The sequence below is a fragment of the Salmo salar genome, chromosome 09 (genome assembly GCF_965601325.2).
Source record: "Salmo salar chromosome 09, fSalSal1, whole genome shotgun sequence".
Taxonomy (NCBI): domain Eukaryota; kingdom Metazoa; phylum Chordata; class Actinopteri; order Salmoniformes; family Salmonidae; genus Salmo; species Salmo salar.
In genome coordinates, this window is record NC_138299.1 from 162,133,564 (window position 1) to 162,158,563 (window position 25,000).

The 25,000-nt window shown below is 47.5% G+C and overlaps 1 protein-coding gene across 2 annotated transcripts in view; it reads left to right on the top strand.

Annotated features, from left to right (window-relative positions):
* Window positions 1-25,000, top strand: part of bcl9l (bcl9 like) — a 79,159-nt gene that overhangs the window by 48,694 nt on the left and 5,465 nt on the right. For both annotated transcript variants that reach the window (XM_082956533.1, XM_045724936.2), the window contains exons 5-7: window positions 9,466-9,640; window positions 14,828-14,915; window positions 18,821-21,392. In XM_082956533.1, coding sequence (XP_082812659.1) covers window positions 9,466-9,640; window positions 14,828-14,915; window positions 18,821-21,392 — 2,835 coding nt within the window. The remainder of the gene's footprint in view (window positions 1-9,465; window positions 9,641-14,827; window positions 14,916-18,820; window positions 21,393-25,000) is intronic.

The following is a 25,000-nucleotide window of genomic DNA, read 5'->3' on the forward strand; positions in this document are numbered from 1 at the left end:
AAGGCCTCCTTTTATAATGGAGACAGTTTGTCAAAGCGTCTTAAGGCTATGTTTACCGTTAGGACCTTCAGTTAGGACCTTCAGTTAGGACCTTCAGTTAGGATACAGGACAGGGAGAGAGACTGGGCTGATACAGGGACAGGGAGAGAGACTGGGCTGATACAGGGACAGGGAGAGAGACTGGGCTGATACAGGGACAGGGAGAGAGACTGGGCTGATACAGGGACAGGGAGAGAGACTGGGCTGATACAGGGACAGGGAGAGAGACTGGGCTGATACAGGGACAGGGAGAGAGACTGGGCTGATACAGGGACAGGGAGAGAGACTGGGCTGATACAGGGACAGGGAGAGAGACTGGGCTGATACAGGGACAGGGAGAGAGACTGGGCTGATACAGGGACAGGGAGAGAGACTGGGCTGATACAGGGACAGGGAGAGAGACTGGGCTGATACAGGGACAGGGAGAGAGACTGGGCTGATACAGGGACAGGGAGAGAGACTGGGCTGATACAGGGACAGGGAGAGAGACTGGGCTGATACAGGGACAGGGAGAGAGACTGGGCTGATACAGGGACAAGGAGAGAGACTGGGCTGATACAGGGACAGGGAGAGAGACTGGGCTGATACAGGGACAGGGAGAGAGACTGGGCTGATACAGGGACAGGGAGAGAGACTGGGCTGATGCAGGGACAGGGAGAGAGACTGGGCTGATACAGGGTGCAGGAGACTTGGGGTGTCAGGTAGCCTAGTGGTTAGAGAGTTGGACTAGTAACCGGAAGGTTGCAAGATCGAATCCCCGAGCTGATAAGGTAAAAATCTGTCGTTCTGCCCCTGAACAAGGCAGCTAACCAACCCACTGTTCCTAGGCCGTCATTGTAAATAAGAATTTGTTCTTAACCGACTTGCCTGGTTAAAATAAAGGTTAATTAAAAATAATTTAAAAAGGTTGAGTTCCCTTTTTTTTATTATTTTATCAACTTGTGTCTGCTAAGAAATAAACAGAAAACAAAACCTATTTTCATTAGCGAATGTCATAAAGAATTTACATTAAACGTATAAACATCTGATCATTTCAATACACGTGCAAAAAAAATCCCTACACATGTCCACACGTTGGCAAGAACTCAACATTCTTCCACCAATTACACAGCAGCTCATCTTAAAATATATACACATCAAATAGAAAGTCAAATGTAAACAATATTTCAGGTTAGTCACATTTGAATACTGTGACGCAAACATAACAGAGATCAAAGGATACGTTCAGGATACGTTCAGGAGAGTTCTTTAAGGTTCATGACAGACCTCACCTATAGTCTTCCCTGTGGCTCAGTTGGTAGAGCGTGGTGTTTGCAACGCCAGGGTTGTGGGTTCGATTCCCACGGGGGACCAGTACAACAAAAAAAAATGCATAAAATAAAATGTATGTATTAACTACTGTAAGTCGCTCTGGATAAGAGCGTCTGCTAAATGACTAAAATGTAAATGTATGGTGTATTGCTGCTACCTACTGTACGGGTCGTGAACACATTTTTTTTTTTTTTTTAAATCAATTTTGGGAAAGGCCGGGAAATACAAACTTCATATACGATACACAATAAAATAAATCCCCCCGAATATCCTTCAGTGATAATCCAAATCACATCCCTACGTGGGAAAATTGTTCACAACTGAGTAGTTTGGTACCGAATTAAAAGAGACAAAGAACACAGGTAAGGATGCAGGTACGCTCAGAGCATGAACATATATAGAGATCTCTAGTGCACAAAAGCCTGTATAACATGGGCAGCACCATTAAAGAGTAATACATTGGGATCTCTACACATCTCTATAGCTCAGAGGCACCTGCAATTAAAGGACCAGTTCATTTAAAAGTGTGAGATTTTTTTTTTTTGGTTGTTGCCTTTTCTACAATGCCGTTAGATGCTTTTTTTTTGGCCCTTCCGCGAAGATCTCCGACGAAACACAAAATCAAGACTTTTCATCTGTCTTTCTGTGACCGGCAATATCTTCAGAATGAATGTGACAGTGACTGCAAATACAAAGTTGCATTATACATAATTCTTTACATAACACATCTTTACAAAATCCACCATCTTTACGTAATCCACCATCTTTACGTAATCCACCATCTTTACGTAATCCACCATCTTTACGTAATCCACCATCTTTACAAAATCCACCATCTTTACAAAATCCACCATCTTTACGTAATCCACCATCTTTATATAATACATTATTCTTTACATGGAGTAAAACAAATATACAGTCAATGATACAGTAGAAAGAAATAAGACTATATACAATGTGAGCAAATGAGGTGAGATAAGGGAGGTATAGGCAATAAAGGCCATGGTGGCAAAGTAAATACAATATAGCAAGTAAAACACTGGAGTGATAGATGTGCAGTAGATGAATGTGCAAAGTAGAAATACTGGGTGCAAAGGAGTAAAATAAATAAATACAGTATGGGGATGAGGTAGTTGTTTGGGCTATTTACAGATAGGCTGTGTACAGGTGCAGTGATCTGTGAGCTGCTCTGACAGCTGATGCTTAAAGCTAGTGAGGGAGATATGAGTCTCCAGCTTCAGAGATTTTTGTAGTTTGTTCCAGTCATTGGCAGCAGAGAACTGGAAGGAGAGGCGGCCAAAGGAGGAATTGGCTTTGGGGGTGACCAGTGAGATATACCTGCTGTAGCGCGTGCTACGGGTGGGTGCTGCTATGGTGACCAGCGAGCTGAGATAAGGGGGGACTTTACCTAGCAGGGTCTTGTAGATGACCTGGAGCCAGTGGGTTTGGCGACGAGTATGAAGCGAGGGCCAGCCAACGAGAGCGTACAGGTCACAATGAGGGGTAGTATATGGGGCTTTGGTGACAAAACGGATGGCACTGTGATAGACTGCATCCAATTTATTGAGTAGGGTATTGGAGGCTATTTTGTTAATGACATCGCCGAAGTCGAGGATCGGTAGCATGGTCAGTTTTACGAGGGTGTGTTTGGCACCATGAGTGAAGGATGCTTTGTTGCGAAATAGGAAGCTAATTCTAGATTTAACTTTGGATTGGAGATTGATGATTGATGTGAGTCTGGAAGGAGAGTTTACAGTCTAACCAGACACCCAGGTATTTGTAGTTGTCCACGTATTCTAAGTCAGAACCGTCCAGAGTAGTGATGCTAGTCGGGTGGGCAGGTGCCGGCAGCGATCGGTTGAAGAGCATGCATTTAGTTTTACTAGCATTTAAGAGCAGTTGGAGGCCACGGAAGGAGTGTTGTATGGCATTGAAGCTCGTTTGGAGATTGGTTAACACAGTGTCCAAAGAAGGGCCATAATTATTCAGAATGGTGTCGTCTGCGTAGAGGTGGATCAGAGACTCACCAGCAGCAAGAGCGACATCATTGATGTATACAGAGAAGAGAGTCGGCCCGAGAATTGAACCCTGTGGCACCCCCATAGAGACTGCCAGAGGTCCTGACAACAGACCCTCCGATTTGACACACTGAACTCTGTTTGAGAAGTAGTTGGTGTACCAGGCGAGGCAGTCATTAGAGAAACCAAGGCTGTTGAGTCTGCCGATAAGAATACGGTGATTGACAGAGTCGAAAGCCTTGGCCAGGTCAATGAATACGGCTGCACAGTATTGTTTCTTATCGATGGCGGTTATGATGTCGTTTACGACCTTGAGCGTGGCTGAGGTGCACCTGTGACCAGCTCGGAAACCTGATTGCATAGCGGAGAAGCTACGGTGGGATTCGAAATGGTCGGTAATCTGTTTGTTAACTTGTCTTTCGAAGACCTTAGAAAGGCAGGGTAGGATAGATATAGGTCTGTAGCAGTTTGGGTCTAGAGTGTCCCCCCCTTTGAAGAGGGGGATGACCGCAGCTGCCACGTCCTGACCAGTAATAGGGATTATTAGTTATTGTAGTTTGGTCAGGACGTGGCAGAGGGTATTTGTTTTATGTGGTTTGGGGGTTATGTGTATTGTAGAGGGGTGTTTTATTTATGTATTCCGGGGTTTTGGTGTATGTTCTGGTTTTTGTATTCTAGGGTTTTTCTAGTGGTTATATTTCTCTGTGGTCTGTGTGGCTCTCGATCAGGAACATCTGTTCATCGTTGTTCCTGATTGAGAGTCATATTTAAAGAGCTTGTTTTCACCTGTTTGTTTGTGGGTAGTTGTTTTAGCACTGCTTTCAGTTAGCCTGCTAAACTTTTAATGTCGTTCTTTGTGTATTGTTTTTTCGTGTTCACTTTAATAAATAAGTGTGAGTATTCACGTACCCGCTGCGCCTTGGTCTCATCTATACGACAGCCGTGACAGATACTGTTCATCTACCATATATACACATACTACAGATACTGTATATCTACTCTGTATACACATACTACAGATACTGTATACCTACTATATATACACACATACTACAGATACTGTTCATCTACCATATATACACATACTACAGATACTGTATATCTACTCTGTATACACATACTACAGATACTGTTTATCTACCATATATACACATACTACAGATACTGTATATCTACTCTGTATACACATACTACAGATACTGTTTATCTACCATATATACACATACTACAGATACTGTTCATCTACCATATATACACATACTACAGATACTGTATACCTACTATATATACACACATACTACAGATACTGTTTATCTACCATATATACACATACTACAGATACTGTATATCTACTCTGTATACACATACTACAGATACTGTTTATCTACCATATATACACATACTACAGATACTGTATATCTACTCTGTATACACATACTACAGATACTGTATATCTACTCTGTATACACATACTACAGATACTGTATATCTACTCTGTATACACATACTACAGATACTGTTTATCTACCATATATACACATACTACAGATACTGTATATCTACTCTGTATACACATACTACAGATACTGTATATCTACTCTGTATACACACTTGTTTTCACCTGGTTGATTGTGGGTAGTTGTATTTTGCACTGCTGTTATTATTAGCCTGTGAAACTGTCGGTCTGTCGTTTATTGTTTTCGTGTTCACTTTAATTAAAATAAATAATGATGAGCACGCAACCCGCTGCGCCTTGGTCTCTACATTACGACACCCGTGACAGCAGCTGCTTTCCAATCTTTGGGAATCTCAGACGACACGAAAGAGAGGTTGAACGGGCTAGTAATAGGGGTTGCAACAATTTCGGCAGATCATTTTAGAAAGAAAGGGTCCAGATTGTCTAGCCCGGCTGATTTGTAGGGGTCCAGATTTGATAATAATGATAATGATGTGTAACGTGCTCAATGATGTGCCAAATTTTGATTTAAGTGCATTATTTTAGGGTAAGCATTAGATTAAGCCATGCAGTGCATTTAGAAAGTATTCAAACCCCTTGACTTTTTCCACATTTTGTTACGTTAGTTTTATTCCAAAATGAATTACATAAAAACATTTGCCTCCTCAATCTTCACACAATACCCCATAATGACAAAGCAAAAACAGGTTTTAAGAAATTTTAGGAAATGGAATAAAAAAAATAAAAAAACAGATACCTTATTTACAGAAGTATTCAGACCCTTTGCTATGAAACTCTAAATTGAGCTCAGGTTCATCCTGTTTCCATTGATCATCCTTGAGATGTTTCTACAACTTGATTGGAGTCCACCTGTGGTAAATTCAATTGATTGGACATGATTTTGGAAAGGCACACACACCTGTCTATTTAAGGTTCCACAATTGACAGCGCATGTCAGCATGCAGGGTTACACCTTCATCGTTCTTAAATGGAAGAAGTTTGGAACCACCTAGACTCCTCCTAGAGCTGGCCGCCCGCCCAAACTCGGGGGAGAAGGGCCCAGGTCGGGGGGCCGCCGCCGCCGAGCCGGCACCAGTCCGGCCGGGCGAGGCGGTCAGGCCCCCCCCCCGCCCAGCCCCCCGCTCCGCGCCCGACCCGGGAGCACCGCCCCACGCCCCCACCTGGCAAGAGGCATACCTATGTGAGAATGCTGTTCATTGACTACAGCTCAGCGTTCAACACCATAGTGCCCTCAAAGCTCAACACTAAGCTAAGGCCCCTGGGACTAAACACCTCCCTCTGCAACTGGATCCTGGACATCCTGAAGGGCCGCACCCAGGTGGTGAGGGTAGGTAACAACACATCCGCCACGCTGATCCTCAACACAGGGGCCCCTCAGGGGTGCGTGCTCAGTCCCCTCCTGTACTCCCTGTTCACCCATGACTGCATGGCCAGGCACGACTCCAACACCATCATTAAGTTTGCAGACGACATAACAGTGGTAGGCCTGATCACCGACAACGATGAGACAGCCTATAGGGAGGAGGTCAGAGACCTGGCCGTGTGGTACCATGACAACAACCTCTCCCTCAACGTGATCAAGACAAAGGAGATGATTGTGGACTACAAGAAAAGGAGGACCGAGCACGCCCCCATTCTCATCAACGGGGCTGTAGTGGAGCAGGTTGAGAGCTTCAAGTTCCTTGATGTCCACATCACCAACAAACTAACATGGTCCAAACACACCAAGACAGTCGTGAAAAGGGTATGACAAAACCTATTCCCCCATCAGGAGACTGAAAAGGTTTGTCATGGGTCCTCAGATCCTCAAAAGGTTCTACAACTGCACCATCGAGAGCATCCTGACTGGTTGCATCACCGCCTGGTACGGCAACTGCTCAGCCTCCGACCACAAGGCACTACAGGGGGTAGTGCGTACGGCCCAGTACATCACTGGGGCCAAGCTTCCTGCCATCCAGGCCCTAAAAATTGCCAGACTCCGGCCACCCTAGTCATAGACTGGTCTCTCTGCTACCACACGGCAAGCGGTACCTGAGTGCCAAGTCTATGTCCAAGAGGCTTCTAAACATCTTCTACCCCCAAGCCATAAGACTCCTGAACATCTAATCAAATGGCTACCCAGACTGTTTGCATTGCCCCCCTCTCCACACCACTGCTACTCTCTGTTGTCATCTATGCATAGTCACTTTAATAACTCTACCTACATGTACATACTACCTCAACTAACCCGGTGCCCCCGCACATTGACTCTGTACCGGTACCCCCTGTATATAGCCTCCACATTGACTCTGTACCGGTACCCCCTGTATATAGCCTCCACATTGACTCTACCGTAACCCCCTGTATATAGCCTCCACATTGACTCTGTACCGGTACCCCCTGTATATAGCCTCCATATTGACTCTGTACCGGTACCCCCTGTATATAGCCTCCATATTGACTCTGTACCGGTACCCCCTGTATATAGCCTCCATATTGACTCTGTACCGGTACCCCCTGTATATAGCCTCCACATTGACTCTGTACCGTAATACCCTGTATATAGCCTCCACATTGACTCTGTACCGGTACCCCCTGTATATAGCCTCCACATTGACTCTGTACCGTAATACCCTGTATATAGCCTCCACATTGACTCTGTACCGGTACCCCCTGTATATAGCCTCCACATTGACTCTACCGTAACCCCCTGTATATAGCCTCCATATTGACTCTGTACCGGTACCCCCTGTATATAGCCTCCACATTGACTCTGTACCGTAATACCCTGTATATAGCCTCCACATTGACTCTACCGTAACCCCCTGTATATAGCCTCCATATTGACTCTGTACCGGTACCCCCTGTATATAGCCTCCGCATTGACTCTGTACCGGTACCCCCTGTATATATCCTCCACATTGACTCTGTACCGTAACACCCTGTATATAGCCTCCACATTGACTCAGTACCGGTACCCCCTGTATATAGCCTCCACATTGACTCTGTACCAGTACCCCCTGTATATAGCCTCCACATTGACTCTGTACCGGTACCCCCTGTATATAGCCTCCACATTGACTCTGTACCGGTACCCCCTGTATATAGCCTCCACATTGACTCTGTACCGGTACCCCCTGTATATAGCCTCCACATTGACTCTGTACCGGTACCCCCTGTATATAGCCTCCACATTGTACCGGTACCCCCTGTATATAGCCTCCACATTGACTCTGTACCGGTACCCCCTGTATATAGCCTCCACATTGACTCTGTACCGTAACACCCTGTATATAGCCTCCACATTGACTCTGTACCGGTACCCCCTGTATATAGCCTCCACATTGTACCGGTACCCCCTGTATATAGCCTCCACATTGACTCTGTATCGGTGCCCCCCTGTATATATTGTTATTTTTTACTGCTGCTCTTTAATTACTTGTTACTTTTATTTTTTATTTTATCCATATATTTTTTAACTGCATTATTGGTTAGGGACTCGTAAGTAAGCACCTGCTGTATTCAGCATTTCACTGTGAGGTCTACACCAACACATGGCAACACAACATGGTAGCAACACAAAACAGGGTACAAACATTATTGGGCACAGACAACAGCACAAAGGTCAAGAAGGTAGAGACAACAATACATCACGCAAAGCAGCCACAACTGTCAGTAAGAGTGTCCATGATTGAGTCTTTGAATGAAGAGATGGAGATAAAACTGTCTAGTTTGAGCGTTTGTTGCAGCTTGTTCCAGTCGCTTGCTGCAGCGAACTGAAAAGAGGAGCGACCCAGGGATGTGTGTGCTTTGGGGACCTTTAACAGAATGTGACTGGCAGAACGGGTGTTGTATGTGGAGGATGAGGGCTGCAGTAGATATCTCAGATAGGGGGGGTGAACAGGTGTTGTATGTGGACGATGAGGGCTGCAGTAGATATCTCAGATAGGGGGGAGTGAGGCCTGAGAGGGTTTTATAAATAAGCATCAACCAGTGGGTCTTGCGACGGGTATACAGAGATGACCAGTTTACAGAGGAGTACAGAGTGCAGTGATGTGTCCTATAAGGAGCATTGGTGGAAAATCTGAAGGCCGAATGGTAAAGAACATCTAGCCGCTCGAGAGCACCCTTACCTGCCGATCTATAAATGATGTCTCCGTAATCTAGCATGGGTAGGATGGTCATCTGAATCAGGGTTAGTTTGGCAGCTGGGGTGAAAGAGGAGTGATTTACGATAGAGGAAACCAAGTCTAGATTTAACTTTAGCCTGCAGCTTTGATATGTGCTGAGAGAAGGACACAGTACCGTCTAGCCAGACTCCCAAGTACTTGTATGAGGTGACTACCTCAAGCTCTAAACCCTCAGAGGTAGTTATCACACCTGTGGGGAGAGAGGCATTCTTCTTACCAAACCACATGACCTTTGTTTTGGAGGTGTTCAGAACAAGGTTAAGGCCAGAGAACGCTATTGACCAGGACTCACCCTATATAGTGCCCTACTATTGACCAGGGCTCACCCTATATAGTGCCCTACTATTGACCAGGGCCCACCCTATGCCCTACTGTATATAGTGTCTTTATGGGCCATTTGGGACACAAGCTCTAATCCCGCCTTCGCCTCTTCTCTCTGTGATGTCATCAGGGCCTCTCCAGGGTCTCTCCGGCCCGTCCTCCAAAGCTGGGCCAGGGCCCCTCCCCCCTGACCCTGCTCTGACCCCTGGGATGGGGCGTGGTCTGGGGCCAGGAGGTCAAAGGTCAGAGATGCCTCGCCCCGCTCAGCAGGTGGTCTATGTCTTCACTACCAGCCTGGCCAACAGGTGAGACATGCACACACAATATGAACACGTGCACACACACATGTACACATACCCACACACACACACACACACACACACACACACACACACACCTCACGTGGTGAGATAAGAGGCTCTTCACACAAAAATGCTGAGCAGAAAAGTGCACGAATTGAACAAATCAAGTTTTTGTGGTCTGGTTTTGTCATGTTTATTTTATACTAAAATGACTAAACAACATGTGAAGTAGTACCCCTAACCCAGGTGAAGTAGTACCCCTAACCCAGGTGAAGTAGTACCCCTAACCCAGGTGAAGTAGTACCCCTAACCCAGGTGAAGTAGTACCCCTTAACCCAGGTGAAGTAGTAACCCAGGTGAAGTAGTACCCCTAACCCAGGTGAAGTAGTACCCCCTAACCCAGGTGAAGTAGTACCCCTAACCCAGGTGAAGTAGTACCCCTTAACCCAGGTGAAGTAGTACCCCTAACCCAGGTGAAGTAGTACCCCTAACCCAGGTGAAGTAGTAACCCAGGTGAAGTAGTACCCCTAACCCAGGTGAAGTAGTAACCCAGGTGAAGTTGTACCCCCTAACCCAGGTGAAGTAGTAACCCAGGTGAAGTAGTACCCCCTAACCCAGGTGAAGTAGTACCCCTTAACCCAGGTGAAGTAGTACCCCCTAACCCAGGTGAAGTAGTACCCCCTAACCCAGGTGAAGTAGTACCCCCTAACCCAGGTGAAGTAGTACCCCTAACCCAGGTAAAGTAGTACCCCTAACCCAGGTAAAGTAGTACCCCTAACCCAGGTGAAGTAGTACCCCCTAACCCAGGTGAAGTAGTACCCCCTAACCCAGGTGAAGTAGTACCCCGTAACCCAGGTGAAGTAGTACCCACTAACCCAGGTGAAGTAGTACCCCCTAACCCAGGTGAAGTAGTACCCCCTAACCCAGGTAAAGTAGTACCCCTTAACCCAGGTGAAGTAGTACCCCTTAACCCAGGTGAAGTAGTACCCCCTAACCCAGGTGAAGTAGTACCCCCTAACCCAGGTGAAGTAGTACCCCCTAACCCAGGTGAAGTAGTACCCCTAACCCAGGTAAAGTAGTACCCCTAACCCAGGTAAAGTAGTACCCCTAACCCAGGTGAAGTAGTACCCCCTAACCCAGGTGAAGTAGTACCCCCTAACCCGGTTGAAGTAGTACCCCGTAACCCAGGTGAAGTAGTACCCCCTAACCCAGGTGAAGTAGTACCCCCTAACCCAGGTGAAGTAGTACCCCCTAACCCAGGTAAAGTAGTACCCCTAACCCAGGTAAAGTAGTACCCCCTAACCCAGGTGAAGTAGTACCCCTTACCTCAGGTGAAGTAATACCCCTAACCCAGGTGAAGTAGTACCCCCTAACCCAGGTGAAGTAGTACCCCTTAACCCAGGTGAAGTAGTACCCCCCCTTAACCCAGGTGAAGTAGTACCCCCCCTTAACCCAGGTGAAGTAGTACCCCCCCTTAAACCAGGTGAAGTAGTACCCCCTAACCCAGGTGAAGTAGTACCCCCTAACCCAGTTGAAGTAGTACCCCTAACCCAGGTGAAGTAGTACCCCCTAACCCAGTTGAAGTAGTACCCCCTAACCCAGTTGAAGTAGTACCCCTTAACCCAGGTGAAGTAGTACCCCTTAACCCAGGTGAAGTAGTACCCCTTAACCCAGGTGAAGTAGTACCCCTAACCCAGGTGAAGTAGTACCCCTAACCCAGGTGAAGTAGTACCCCTAACCCAGGTGAAGTAGTACCCCTAACCCAGGTGAAGTAGTACCCCCCTTAACCCAGGTGAAGTAGTACCCCCCGTTAACCCAGGTGAAGTAGTACCCCCTAACCCAGTTGAAGTAGTACCCCTAACCCAGGTGAAGTAGTACCCCCTAACCCAGTTGAAGTAGTACCCCTAACCCAGGTGAAGTAGTACCCCCTAACCCAGTTGAAGTAGTACCCCTTAACCCAGGTGAAGTAGTACCCCTTAACACAGGTGAAGTAGTACCCCTTAACCCAGGTGATGTAGTACCCCTTAACCCAGGTGAAGTAGTACCACTTAACCCAGGTGAAGTAGTACCCCTAACCCAGGTGAAGTAGTACCCCTTAACCCAGGTGAAGTAGTACCCCTAACCCAGGTGAAGTAGTACCCCCTAACCCAGTTGAAGTAGTACCCCTAACCCAGGTGAAGTAGTACCCCCTAACCCAGGTGAAGTAGTACCCCTTAACCCAGGTGAAGTAGTACCCCTTAACCCAGGTGAAGTAGTGCCCCCTAACCCAGGTGAAGTAGTACCCCTAACCCAGGTGAAGTAGTACCCCTTAACCCAGGTGAATTAGTTACTTTAACCCAGGTAAAGTAGTACCCCTAACCCAGGTAAAGTAGTGCCCCCTAACCCAGGTAAAGTAGTACCCCCTAACCCAGGTGAAGTAGTACCCCTTACCTCAGGTGAAGTAATACCCCTAACCCAGGTGAAGTAGTACCCCCTAACCCAGGTGAAGTAGTACCCCTTAACCCAGGTGAAGTAGTACCCCCCCTTAACCCAGGTGAAGTAGTACCCCCCCTTAACCCAGGTGAAGTAGTACCCCCCTTAACCCAGGTGAAGTAGTACCCCCCCTTAACCCAGGTGAAGTAGTACCCCCTAACCCAGGTGAAGTAGTACCCCCTAACCCAGTTGAAGTAGTACCCCTAACCCAGGTGAAGTAGTACCCCCTAACCCAGTTGAAGTAGTACCCCCTAACCCAGTTGAAGTAGTACCCCTTAACCCAGGTGAAGTAGTACCCCTTAACCCAGGTGAAGTAGTACCCCTTAACCCAGGTGAAGTAGTACACCTAACCCAGGTGAAGTAGTACCCCTAACCCAGGTGAAGTAGTACCCCTAACCCAGGTGAAGTAGTACCCCCCTTAACCCAGGTGAAGTAGTACCCCCCCTTAACCCAGGTGAAGTAGTACCCCCCCTTAACCCAGGTGAAGTAGTACCCCCCCTTAACCCAGGTGAAGTAGTACCCCTAACCCAGGTGAAGTAGTACCCCCTAACCCAGTTGAAGTAGTACCCCTAACCCAGGTGAAGTAGTACCCCCTAACCCAGTTGAAGTAGTACCCCTAACCCAGGTGAAGTAGTACCCCCTAACCCAGTTGAAGTAGTACCCCCTAACCCAGGTGAAGTAGTACCCCTTTACCCAGGTGAAGTAGTACCCCTTAACCCAGGTGAAGTAGTACCCCTTAACCCAGGTGAAGTAGTACCCCTAACCCAGGTGAAGTAGTACCCCTTAACCCAGGTGAAGTAGTACCCCTAACCCAGGTGAAGTAGTACCCCTAACCCAGGTGAAGTAGTACCCCCTAACCCAGTTGAAGTAGTACCCCTTAACCCAGGTGAAGTAGTACCCCTTAACCCAGGTGAAGTAGTACCCCTAACCCAGGTGAAGTAGTACCCCTAACCCAGGTGAAGTAGTACCCCTAACCCAGTTGAAGTAGTACCCCCTAACCCAGTTGAAGTAGTACCCCTTAACCCAGGTGAAGTAGTACCCCTTAACCCAGGTGAAGTAGTGCCCCCTAACCCAGGTGAATTAGTTACTTTAACCCAGGTAAAGTAGTACCCCTAACCCAGGTAAAGTAGTGCCCCCTAACCCAGGTAAAGTAGTGCCCCCTAACCCAGGTAAAGTAGTGCCCCCTAACCCAGGTAAAGTAGTGCCCCCTAACCCAGGTAAAGTAGTGCCCCCTAACCCAGGTAAAGTAGTGCCCCCTAACCCAGGTAAAGTAGTGCCCCCTAACCCAGGTAAAGTAGTACCCCTAACCCAGGTGAAGTAGTACCCCTTAACCCAGGTAAAGTAGTACCCCTAACCCAGGTAAAGTAGTGCCCCCTAACCCAGGTGAAGTAGTACCCCTTAACCCAGGTAAAGTAGTACCCCTAACCCAGGTAAAGTAGTGCCCCCTAACCCAGGTGAAGTAGTACCCCTTAACCCAGGTAAAGTAGTATCTCTAACCCAGGTAAAGTAGTGCCCCCTAACCCAGGTAAAGTAGTACCCCTAACCCAGGTGAAGTAGTACCCCTTAACCCAGGTAAAGTAGTACCCCTTAACCCAGGTAAAGTAGTACCCCTAACCCAGGTAAAGTAGTACCCCTAACCCAGGTAAAGTAGTACCCCTAACCCAGGTAAAGTAGTACCCCTTAACCCAGGTGAAGTAGTACCCCTAACCCAGGTGAAGTAGTGCCCCTAACCCAGGTAAAGTAGTACCCCTTAACCCAGGTAAAGTAGTACCCCTAACCCAGGTAAAGTAGTACCCCTAACCCAGGTAAAGTAGTACCCCTAACCCAGGTAAAGTAGTACCCCTTAACCCAGGTGAAGTAGTACCCCTAACCCAGGTAAAGTAGTGCCCCCTAACCCAGGTAAAGTAGTACCCCTAACCCAGGTAAAGTAGTACCCCTAACCCAGGTAAAGTAGTACCCCTAACCCAGGTAAAGTAGTACCCCTAACCCAGGTGAAGTAGTACCCCTAACCCAGGTGAAGTAGTACCCCTAACCCAGGTAAAGTAGTACCCCTAACCCAGGTAAAGTAGTACCCCTAACCCAGGTAAAGTAGTACACCTAACCCAGGTAAAGTAGTACCCCTAACCCAGGTAAAGTAGTACCCCTAACCCAGGTAAAGTAGTACCCCTAACCCAGGTAAAGTAGTACACCTAACCCAGGTAAAGTAGTACCCCTAACCCAGGTAAAGTAGTACCCCTAACCCAGGTGAAGTAGTACCCCTTAACCCAGGTGAAGTAGTACCCCTTAACCCAGGTGAAGTAGTGCCCCCTAACCCAGGTGAAGTAGTACCCCTTAACCCAGGTGAAGTAGTACCCCTAACCCAGGTGAAGTAGTACCCCTAACCCAGGTGAAGTAGTACCCCTAACCCAGGTGAAGTAGTACCCCTAACCCAGGTGAAGTAGTACCCCTTAACCCAGGTGAAGTAGTGCCCCTAACCCAGGTGAAGTAGTACCCCTTAACCCAGGTGAAGTAGTACCCCTTAACCCAGGTGAAGTAGTGCCCCCTAACCCAGGTGAAGTAGTACCCCTTAACCCAGGTGAAGTAGTGCCCCCTAACCCAGGTGAAGTAGGCCCTTTTGCATGTTGCTGTTATAGAGAGAAGCAGCAACAGCCCTGTGGGTCTAGTAGCTACTCAGAAGTATTAACCCTGTATTATCTGGTCTGTCTGTCTGTCTCTCAGTGCTGCTGAATCAGTGATGCACGGCCACTCAGACTCTATTCTCCTGTTCCACCAGCAGAACGTCCCACGGACCAAACAACTGGAGCAGGTCAGCTACACACGAACTGAAAAGATACGCACAAACACACAGTGCACACTCCGTTCTTAAGGCGTTTGGCATCCCAAATTTTGGGACGTTTTGGTCTTCGGCAAGGGTTTTTCAGAGACGAGCATTTGTTCGGAAACCAAAGTCTACTCACCTTCGTCAATAATTTGTCAACAGTAGGGATTCTTCAACGAAGAGTTTGTTGTCGTTTAGCAATAGACGACTCGCTGTCTTGGAAAAAAAAAAATTGACTTGCGAAATACTGCACTGTACAGCTTAGCTAGATGTAAAATTGCAAGACGTCCAAATTACTGAAAGATTCAGTTATTTAAAATGAATTCTGACTATTTTCAGAAAGTGTATACTGGCTACGGCGTCTCAAAGTGGACAAACAGTTCTATTGCCTAGCTGAGTTGTGCTAGGTGCCAGTCAAACCCAAGCATAGGGACGCACTTAAACACACACACACAGAGACAGATCACATTCAGGCATGCACACAACTAAAAACGGACAAACCAGCGCAATATTAATAGTACAGGGTGATATCTGATAGTACAGGGTGATATCTGACGAGTGGGTTACTGATAGTACAGGGTGATATCTGACTAGTGGGTACTGATAGTACAGGGTGATATCTGACCACTGGGTACTGATAGTACAGGGTGATATCTGACTAGTGGGTTACTGATAGTACAGGGTGATATCTGATAGTACAGGGTGAAATCTGACTGGTGGGTACTGATAGTACAGGGTGATATCTGATAGTACAGGGTGATATCTGACTACTGGGTACTGATAGTACAGGGTGATATCTGACTACTGGGTACTGATAGTACAGGGTGATATCTGACTACTGGGTACTGATAGTACAGGGTGATATCTGACTAGTGGGTACTGATAGTACAGGGTGATATCTGACTAGTGGGTTATAGATAGTACAGGGTGATATCTGACTAGTGGGTTACTAATAGTACAGGGTGATATCTGACTAGTGGGTTACTAATAGTACAGGGTGATATCTGACTAGTGGGTACTGATAGTACAGGGTGATATCTGATAGTACAGGGTGATATCTGACTACTGGGTACTGATAGTACAGGGTGATATCTGACTAGTGTGTACTGATAGTACAGGGTGATATCTGACTAGTGGGTTACTGATAGTACAGGGTGATATCTGACTTGTGGGTACTGGTAGTACAGGGTGATATCTGGCTAGTGGGTACTGATAGTACAGGGTGATATATGACTAGTGGGTTACTGATAGTACAGGGTGATGTCTGACTAGTGGATACTGATAGTACAGGGTGATATCTGACTAGTGGGTTACTGATAGTACAGGGTGATATCTGATAGTACAGGGTGATATCTGACTAGTGGATACTGATAGTACAGGGTGATATCTGACTAGTGGGTTACTGATAGTACAGGGTGATATCTGACTAGTGTGTACTGATAGTACAGGGTGATATCTGACTAGTGTGTACTGATAGTACAGGGTGATATCTGATAGTACAGGGTGATATCTGATAGTACAGGGTGATATCTGACTAGTGGGTTACTGATAGTACAGGGTAATATCTGACTAGTGGGTTACTGATAGTACAGGGTGATATCTGATAGTACAGGGTGATATCTGACTAGTGGGTACTGATAGTACAGGGTGATATCTGATAGTACAGGGTGATATCTGATAGTACAGGGTGATATCTGACTAGTGGGTACTGATAGTACAGGGTGATATCTGGCTAGTGGGTTATAGATAGTACAGGGTGATATCTGACTAGTGGGTTACTGATAGTACAGGGTGATATCTGATAGTACAGGGTGATATCTGACTAGTGGGGTACTGATAGTACAGGGTGATATCTGATAGTACAGGGTGATATCTGATAGTACAGGGTGATATCTGACTAGTGGGTACTGATAGTACAGGGTGATATCTGGCTAGTGGGTTATAGATAGTACAGGGTGATATCTGACGAGTGGGGAAGTGAAAGTGTGAACCTCCAGGTGTTCGAGGAAGTGGGAAGGGAAAGTGTCAACATCCAGGTGTTCGAGGAGGTGTGAAGCTGCATCTTTGTCTGTTAACATACTTGTCTTTGTTCCCATTTCTAGTACAAACTACAGGCTGTGTTTTGCTTTAGATATGCAATGCTTTGCTTAACATCTAGACGTTCCGCTAGCGGAACACCTGCTCCAATATCCAATGATAGGCGTGGCGCGAATTACAAATTCCTCAAAAATACAAAAACTTCCATTTTTCAAACATATGACTATTTCACAGCATTTTAAAGATAAGACTCTCCTTTATCTAACCACACTGTCCGATTTCAAAAAGGCTTTACAGCGAAAGCAAAACATTAGATTATGTCAGGAGAGTGCCCAGCCAGAAATAATCAGACACCCATTTTTCAAGCTAGCATATAATGTCACAAAAACCAAAACCACAGCTAAATGCAGCACTAACCTTTGATGATCTGCATCAGATGACACTCCTAGGACATTATGTTATACTATACATGCATGTTTTGTTCAATCAAGTTCATATTTATATCAAAAACCAGCTTTTTACATTAGCATGTGATGTTCAGAACTAGCATTCCCACCGAACACTTCCGGTGAATTTACTAAATTACTCACGATAAACGTTCACAAAAAACATAACAATTATTTTAAGAATTATAGATACAGAACTCCTTTATGCAATCGCTATGTCCAATTTTAAAATAGCTTTTCGGTGAAAGCACATTTTGCAATATTCTGAGTAGATAGCCAGGCCATCATGGCTAGCTATTTTGACACCCACCAAGTTTGGTACTCACCAAACTCCGATTTACTATAAGAAAAATTGGATTACCTTTGCTGTTCTTCGTCAGAATGCACTCCCAGGACTTCTACTTCAATAACAAATGTTGGTTTGGTTCCAAATAATCCATCGTTATATCCAAATAGCGGCGTTTTGTTCGTGCGTTCAAGACACTATCCGAAGGGTGATGCGCCCGGCGCGTTTCGTGACAAAAAAATTCAAAATATTCCATTACCGTACTTCGAAGCATGTCAACCGCTGTTTAAAATAAAGTTTTATGCGATTTTTCTCGTAAACAAGCGATAATATTCAGACCGGGAAACCCTGTTTTCATTCAAAGACGAAAAAATAAAAACATGGAGTCTCCTCGTGCACGCACCCCCAGTCTCATTGTTCTCTGATCGACCACTATCCAAATGCGCTACTGTTTTTCAGCCATGGCCTGCAAAGTCATCATTCAGCGTTCTGGCGCCTTCTGAGAGCCTATGGGAGCGTTAGAAAATGTCACGTTACAGCAGAGATCCCCTGTTTTGGATAGAGATAACAAAGAAGGCCAAGAAATGGTCAGAGAGGGTACTTCCTGTTTGGAATCTTCTCAGGTTTTGGCCTGCCAAATGAGTTCTGTTATACTCACAGACACCATTCAAACAGTTTTAGAAACTTTGGAGTGTTTTCTATCCAAAGCTAATAATTATATGCATATTCTAGTTTCTGGGCAGGAGTAATAATCAGATTAAATCGGGTACGTTTTTTTATCCGGCCGTGAAAATACTGCCCCCTATCCATAACAAGTTAAAACTTCCATGAGTATACATGTGTCCGTAACACTACCTAACAGTATAATGCTTTATTACTTGTCATAAGCATTTCTGAACCTTTAAAATGTATTATGAGAAGGGTTTGTTACAACCTGTAATAGTTCTCTGATCTCTGTGTCTCTCCTCTCCTCCTGTCTCTCCTCTCCCCCTGTCTCTCCTCTCCCCCCTGTCTCTCCTCTCCCCCCTGTCTCTCCTCTCCCCCCTGTCTCTCCTCTCCCCCCTGTCTCTCCTCTCCTCTCCCCCGTCTCTCCTTTCCCCCCTTGTCCACGATCTCTCCCCCAGTGTGCCCCATCAGGGAAACATCCCAGTCTGTCAGGGCAGCTGAGCTCTAGCAGCACCACTCCCATGGGCACCCCCAAGTCCCAGAGTGGCACCCCCAAGTCCCAGAGTGGCACCCCCAGACCGGCCTCTGCGGTAGGGAGCCACCTCCAGGCTGCGGGAAGCAGGACCCCGTCTTCCACGGGACACCCCGACTCCGAGCCCCCCCTGACCAGACCGGGGGGTCTTGGAGCTTCCAATAACATTAGCAGTACTCCCTCCCATCAGCCAGGGAACGCCGTTGCACCTCTCCCTTCAGGCCCAGGCCCAGGCCCCGGGGGTGGAGGTCGTGGAGGGGAGGGGAAAGGGGTGCTCCCTCACCCCAGCGCGGGGGTGTCTCCGTCGGGTAGCCCCTCGGTGCTCTCAGCCCACCTGCAGGTCGACGTGGGGGCGAGGGGCGGGGGTGGTGGTTCTGGGGGTAACGGGGGAGACGGGGGAGACGGGGGACTGTCTAAAGAACAGCTGGAACACAGAGAACGATCTCTACAGACCCTCAGGGACATCGAGAGGCTTCTGCTCCACTCCGGGGCAGCGGGGGGCGCCGGAGAGCCACCAGGCCCCAACAACAACAACAACCCCAACCCCAACAATGTAAACAACATCAACACAGAAGGTAGTGGCGGCGGTCCGCTGGAGGATGGGGAGAATAACGGTAATAATAATACCGATGCTAACAGCATGTTGCTTCCCCCTATGGGCAAGATGAAGAAGTACGAGGAGCCTCTCAGGTCCATCATCTCTCAGACGCAGCAGCTGGTTGGGTCAGGGGGGATGGACGGCTCTCCCATGGGGGGTCCCCACCACCCCGACCACCACCTCCACTCCCCCGGGGGCCTGGACATGGGACCCCTCTTGGGTCCTGACGGGCTGACCCCGGAGCAAGTGGCCTGGAGGCAGCTGCAGGAGGATTATTACCAGGAGAAGAGAAGGCAGGAAGAGCTTCAGCCTAACCCTCACACGCACCCACAGCACTTCAGATTAATGCAGGAGATGGGCCCCCCGATTATGATGAGGGGTCCCCCTCCGCCGTACCACAGCAAGCCTGGGGAGCAGCAGTGGGGGCCAGGGGGGCCTATGATGGGTCCGGGAGGGATGGGTCCGGGAGGGATGGGGCCGGGTAACCCTCGGATTATAGACATGCATCAGGAGGGGCCCCGGGGTCCACGGTTCCTGGGCCAGATGCAGAGGGCTCCCCCTGGTGGAGGTGGTTTCCCAAACAGTCCTGGAGGAGTGTTATCCATTGACGGTCTCAGCCCCCAACGGGCAGCCAGGCCAGGCATGTGGATAGAGGACCTGCCCCCTAATATGATGGGTGGTGGCAGGGGGCCGTTCTACCATGGGGGGCCAGGTGGGGGACCACCCCAACACATGCAGGGTGACCCTGAGCGTCTACTGACCCGGGAAGAAATGTTCCGCATCATGGAGAAGAGGCAGCTACAGGGGCTCCACCACCTGGAGCTGGAGAGGATCGTTCAACAACAACAACAACAGGGTATGGGGGGCCCCAGGATGATGGAGGGACCAGGGGGGTTCCCCAGCCAGGGAATAGGCCGAGGGCCAGGGTCAAGGGGGGACCCCATGGACTTCCTAGGGTCCAGGGAGATGATGGGGTCCCCGGGCGGTGGTGGAGGAGGGGGACCCCAGATGAGAGATCTGGTAGACTCCTCTCTCGGCCCCGGGGGGATGAACATGAACATGAACGTAAACATGATGAACCAGCAGCAGCAACAGCAGATGATGCTGCAGAAGCTGAGAGGAGGAGGAGGAAGAGGAGGAGGAGGAGGGCCACTAGAGGGGCCTCTAAGGGACTTGCTGAGCCAGGAGGACATCGCTCGGATCCGGGCCGCCCAGAACGATGCAGGACGCGGGGGTAATAAAGTGATGATCCAGGGACCTGACGGCCCGCTCCACTTCCCCAACCAGGGGCCCTTCCCTGGGGGACCGGGAGGAGGCGATGGGGGTTACCTCCAGGGGCCCGGGGCTAACATGTTTGGGTTGCCTGACCAGCATGGTGGGGGGCCTCACATGGGGGGTACGTCTCGCCTCAGCCACATGCCCATGGGGGGCAGCGGCGGTGGGGGGGGACCCCGGGGCGCAGACCTCGGCCCTCACCACCCATCGGACCTGTCCGTCAACGTGAACCCCGGTATGGTCTCCCCGGCAATGCCCCCTCCCCCTCACCAGCTCAAATCTCCATCCCTCAACCAGGAGCCATCGCCTCTCATGAACTCCCCCGCCGCTGGACTTAAGTCCCCCTCTCAGATATCGTCCGCTGGGGGTCCTCAGAGCCAGCAACACCCCTTACCTCCTGCCTCTGGGGCCGGGACCCCTTCCTCTTCCTCCATGAAGTCTCCCCAGGTGATTGGCCCCTCCTTGGGGCTGCGCTCCCCTTCAGACTCCCCAGGACGTCTGAAGTCTCCAGCCATGGTGGCATCTCCAGGCTGGACGTCCTCTCCTAAGACCGCTCTGCCCAGCCCTGGGGGACTTAGCGGTGGGAAGGGGCTGGGGAACGGAGGCAGCAGCTCCACAGAGACCGGTAAGAGCTAGACTCAGGATATGGTCCCAGATGGCACCCTACAGATAGGGTGACTGACTGTTTTTATCACTACATTTTACTATAGTCTGTCTTGAATCACTCCTTTAGATCTGGAGCCTGAAGAAAGTATTTTTTGTTGTTTAAATATTTTATTTTTATTTAACTAGGCAAGTCAGTTAAGGACAAATTGTAACGGTTAACTGCCTTGTTCAGGGGGCAAAATGACAGGTTTTTTACCTTATCAGCTCGGGGATTCGATCTAGCGACCTTTTGGTTACTAGTCCAACGCTCTAACCACTAGGCTACCTGCTGGTTACTAGTCCAACGCTCTAACCACTAGGCTACCTGCTGGTTACTAGTCCAACGCTCTAACCACTACGCTACGCTGCCGCCCCAAATGTGGGACACCCTGTTGAATTGTTTCCACATTTTGTTGTGTTACTATCTACAGAAAATACTCCAGAATGTCAAAGTAAAAACACATTTGTACTTTTTCTTACAAATGTAATAAAAAAAAAATCATATATATATATATATATATATATATATATATATCTAAAATATAGTCGTTGCAGAATTGTTTAGTAAGTATGAATAAATAATAAATATGAATTTTCAGCACCTTTGTTTAGACAAGCCTAATTTAGTTCAGGAGTAAAACGTGGCTTTACAAATCTTTAAGTTATATGGACTCACTCTGAAATTATAGGAGTTGACATCATTTCTGAATTAATATCAAGGGGTCCTAAAATATCTGGAAGGGTCCCTCCGTCAAGTAGTGAATTTCAAGCACAGATTCAACTACAAAGACCAGGGAGCTTTTTTCAAAAGCCTCATAAAGAAGGGCAGTGATTGGTAGATGGGTAACGATAACAAATCAGACATTAAATATATCTTTATGCATGTTCAAGTTAATAACAGATGTACACTACATTACCAAAAGTATGTGGACACCTGCTTGTCGAACATCTCATTCCTAAATCATAGGCATTAATATGGAGTTGGTACCCCCCCCCCCCCCCCCCCCCTTTGCTGATATAACAGCCTCCACTAATCTGGGAAGGCTTTGACAATCTGGATGGAAAATTACTGAGGATAAAAGCAGACAATTTTGCCACTCCTATTTGCCATATCTTCAATCTAAGCCTACTAGAAAGTGTGTTGCCCTCAGGCCTGGAGGGAAGCTAAAGTCATTCCAGTACCCAAGAATAGTAAAGCCCCCTTTTACTGGCTCAAATAGCCGACCAATCAGCCTGTTACCAACCCTTAATAAACTTTTGGAAAAAGTGGTGTTTGACCAGATACAATTGACCAGATACAATGCTATTTTACAGTAAACAAATTGACAACAGACTTTCAGCATGCTAATAGGGAAGGACACTCAACATGCACAGGACTTACACAAATGATGATTGGCTGAGAGAAATTGATGATGAAAAGATTGTGGGGGCTGTTTAGTTAGACTTCAGTGCAGCTTTTGACATTATCGATCATAGTCTGCTGCTGGAGAAACGTGTGTGTTATGGCTTTACACCCCCTGCTATAATGTGGATAAAGAGTTACCTGTCTATTAGAACACAGATGGTGTTCTTTAATGGAAGCCTCTATAACATAATCCAGGTAGAATCAGGAATTCCCCAGGGCAGCTGTCTAGGCCCCTTACCTTTTTCAATCTTTACTAACGACATGCCACTGGTTCTGAGTAAAGCCAGAGTTTCTATGTATGCTGATGACTCAACACTATACACGTCAGCTACTACAGCGACTGAAATGACTGCAACACTCAACAAAGAGTTGCAGTTAGTTTTAGAGTGGGTGGCAAGGTATAAGTTAGCCCTAAAACTAAAAGCATTGTATTTGGGACAAATCATTCACTAAACCCTAAACCTCAACTAAATCTTGAAATAAATCATGTGGAAATTGAGCAAGTTGAGGTGACTAAACTGGTTGGAGTGACCCTGGATTGTAAACTGTCCTGGTCAAAACATATTGATACAACAGTAGCTAAGATGGGGAGAAGTCTGTCCATAATAAAGCCCTGCTCTGCCTTCTTAACAACACTATCAACAAGGCAGGTCCTACAGGCCCTAGTTTCTACCTTCTTAACAGCACTATCAACAAGGCAGGTCCTACAGGCCCTAGTTTCTACCTTCTTAACAGCATTATCAACAAGGCAGGTCCTACAGGCCCTAGTTTCTACCTTCTTAACAGCACTATCAACAAGGCAGGTCCTACAGGCCCTAGTTTCTACCTTCTTAACAGCACTATCAACAAGGCAGGTCCTACAGGCCCTAGTTTCTACCTTCTTAACAACACTATCAACAAGGCAGGTCCTACAGGCCCTAGTTTCTACCTTCTTAACAACACTATCAACAAGGCAGGTCCTACAGGCCCTAGTTTCTACCTTCTTAACAGCTAGTTTAGTCACACCTTGACTACTGTTCTGTCGTCTGGTCAGGTGCCACAAATAGGGACTTTCAATTGGCTCAGAACAAGGCAGCACGGCTGGCCCTTGGATGTACACAGAGAGTTAATATTAATAATATGCATGTCAATCTCTCCTGGCTGAAAGTAGAGGAGAGATTGACTTCATCACTACTTGTATTTGTGAGAGGTATTGACATGTTGAATGCACCGAGCTGTCTGTCTAAACTACCAGCACACAGCTCAGACACCCATACATACCCCACAAGACATGCCACCAGAGGTCTGTCTAAACTACTGGCACCCAGCTCAGACACCCATACATACCCCACAAGACATGCCACCAGAGGTCTGTTTAAACTACTGGCACCCAGCTCAGACACCCATACATACCCCACAAGACATGCCACCAGAGGTCTGTTTAAACTACTGGCACCCAGCTCAGACACCCATTCATACCCCACAAGACATGCCACTAGAGGTCTGTCTAAACTACTGGCACACAGCTCGGACACCCATGCATACCCCACAAGACATGCCACCAGAGGTCTGTTTAAACTACTGGCACACAGCTCAGACACCCATACATACCCCACAAGACATGCCACCAGAGGTCTGTTTAAACTACTGGCACCCAGCTCAGACACCCATACATACCCCACAAGACATGCCACTAGAGGTTTCTTCACAGTCCCCAAGTCCAGAACAGACTAGGGGAGGCGCTCAGTCCTACATAGAGCCATGACTACATGGAACTCTATTCCACATCAGGTAACTGATGCAAGCAGTAGAATCAGATTTAAATAACAGATAAAAATGCACCTTATGGAACAGCGGGGACTGTGAAGAGGCACAAACATAGGCACAGACACATGCACACACACGATAACATACGCACTATACATACACTTGGATTTAGTACTGTATATATGTGGTAGTGGTGGAGTAGGGGCCTGAGGACACACAGTCAATGTATTGTAATGTTTTTCAAATTGTATAAACTGCCTTAAATTTGCTGGACCCCAGGAAGAGTAGCTGATGCCTTGGCAGGAACTAATGGGGATCCATAATAAACCCCAGGAAGAGTAGCTGATGCCTTGGCAGGAACTAATGGGGATCCATAATAAACCCCAGGAAGAGTAGCAGCTGCCTTGACAGGAACTAACGGGGATCCATAATAAACC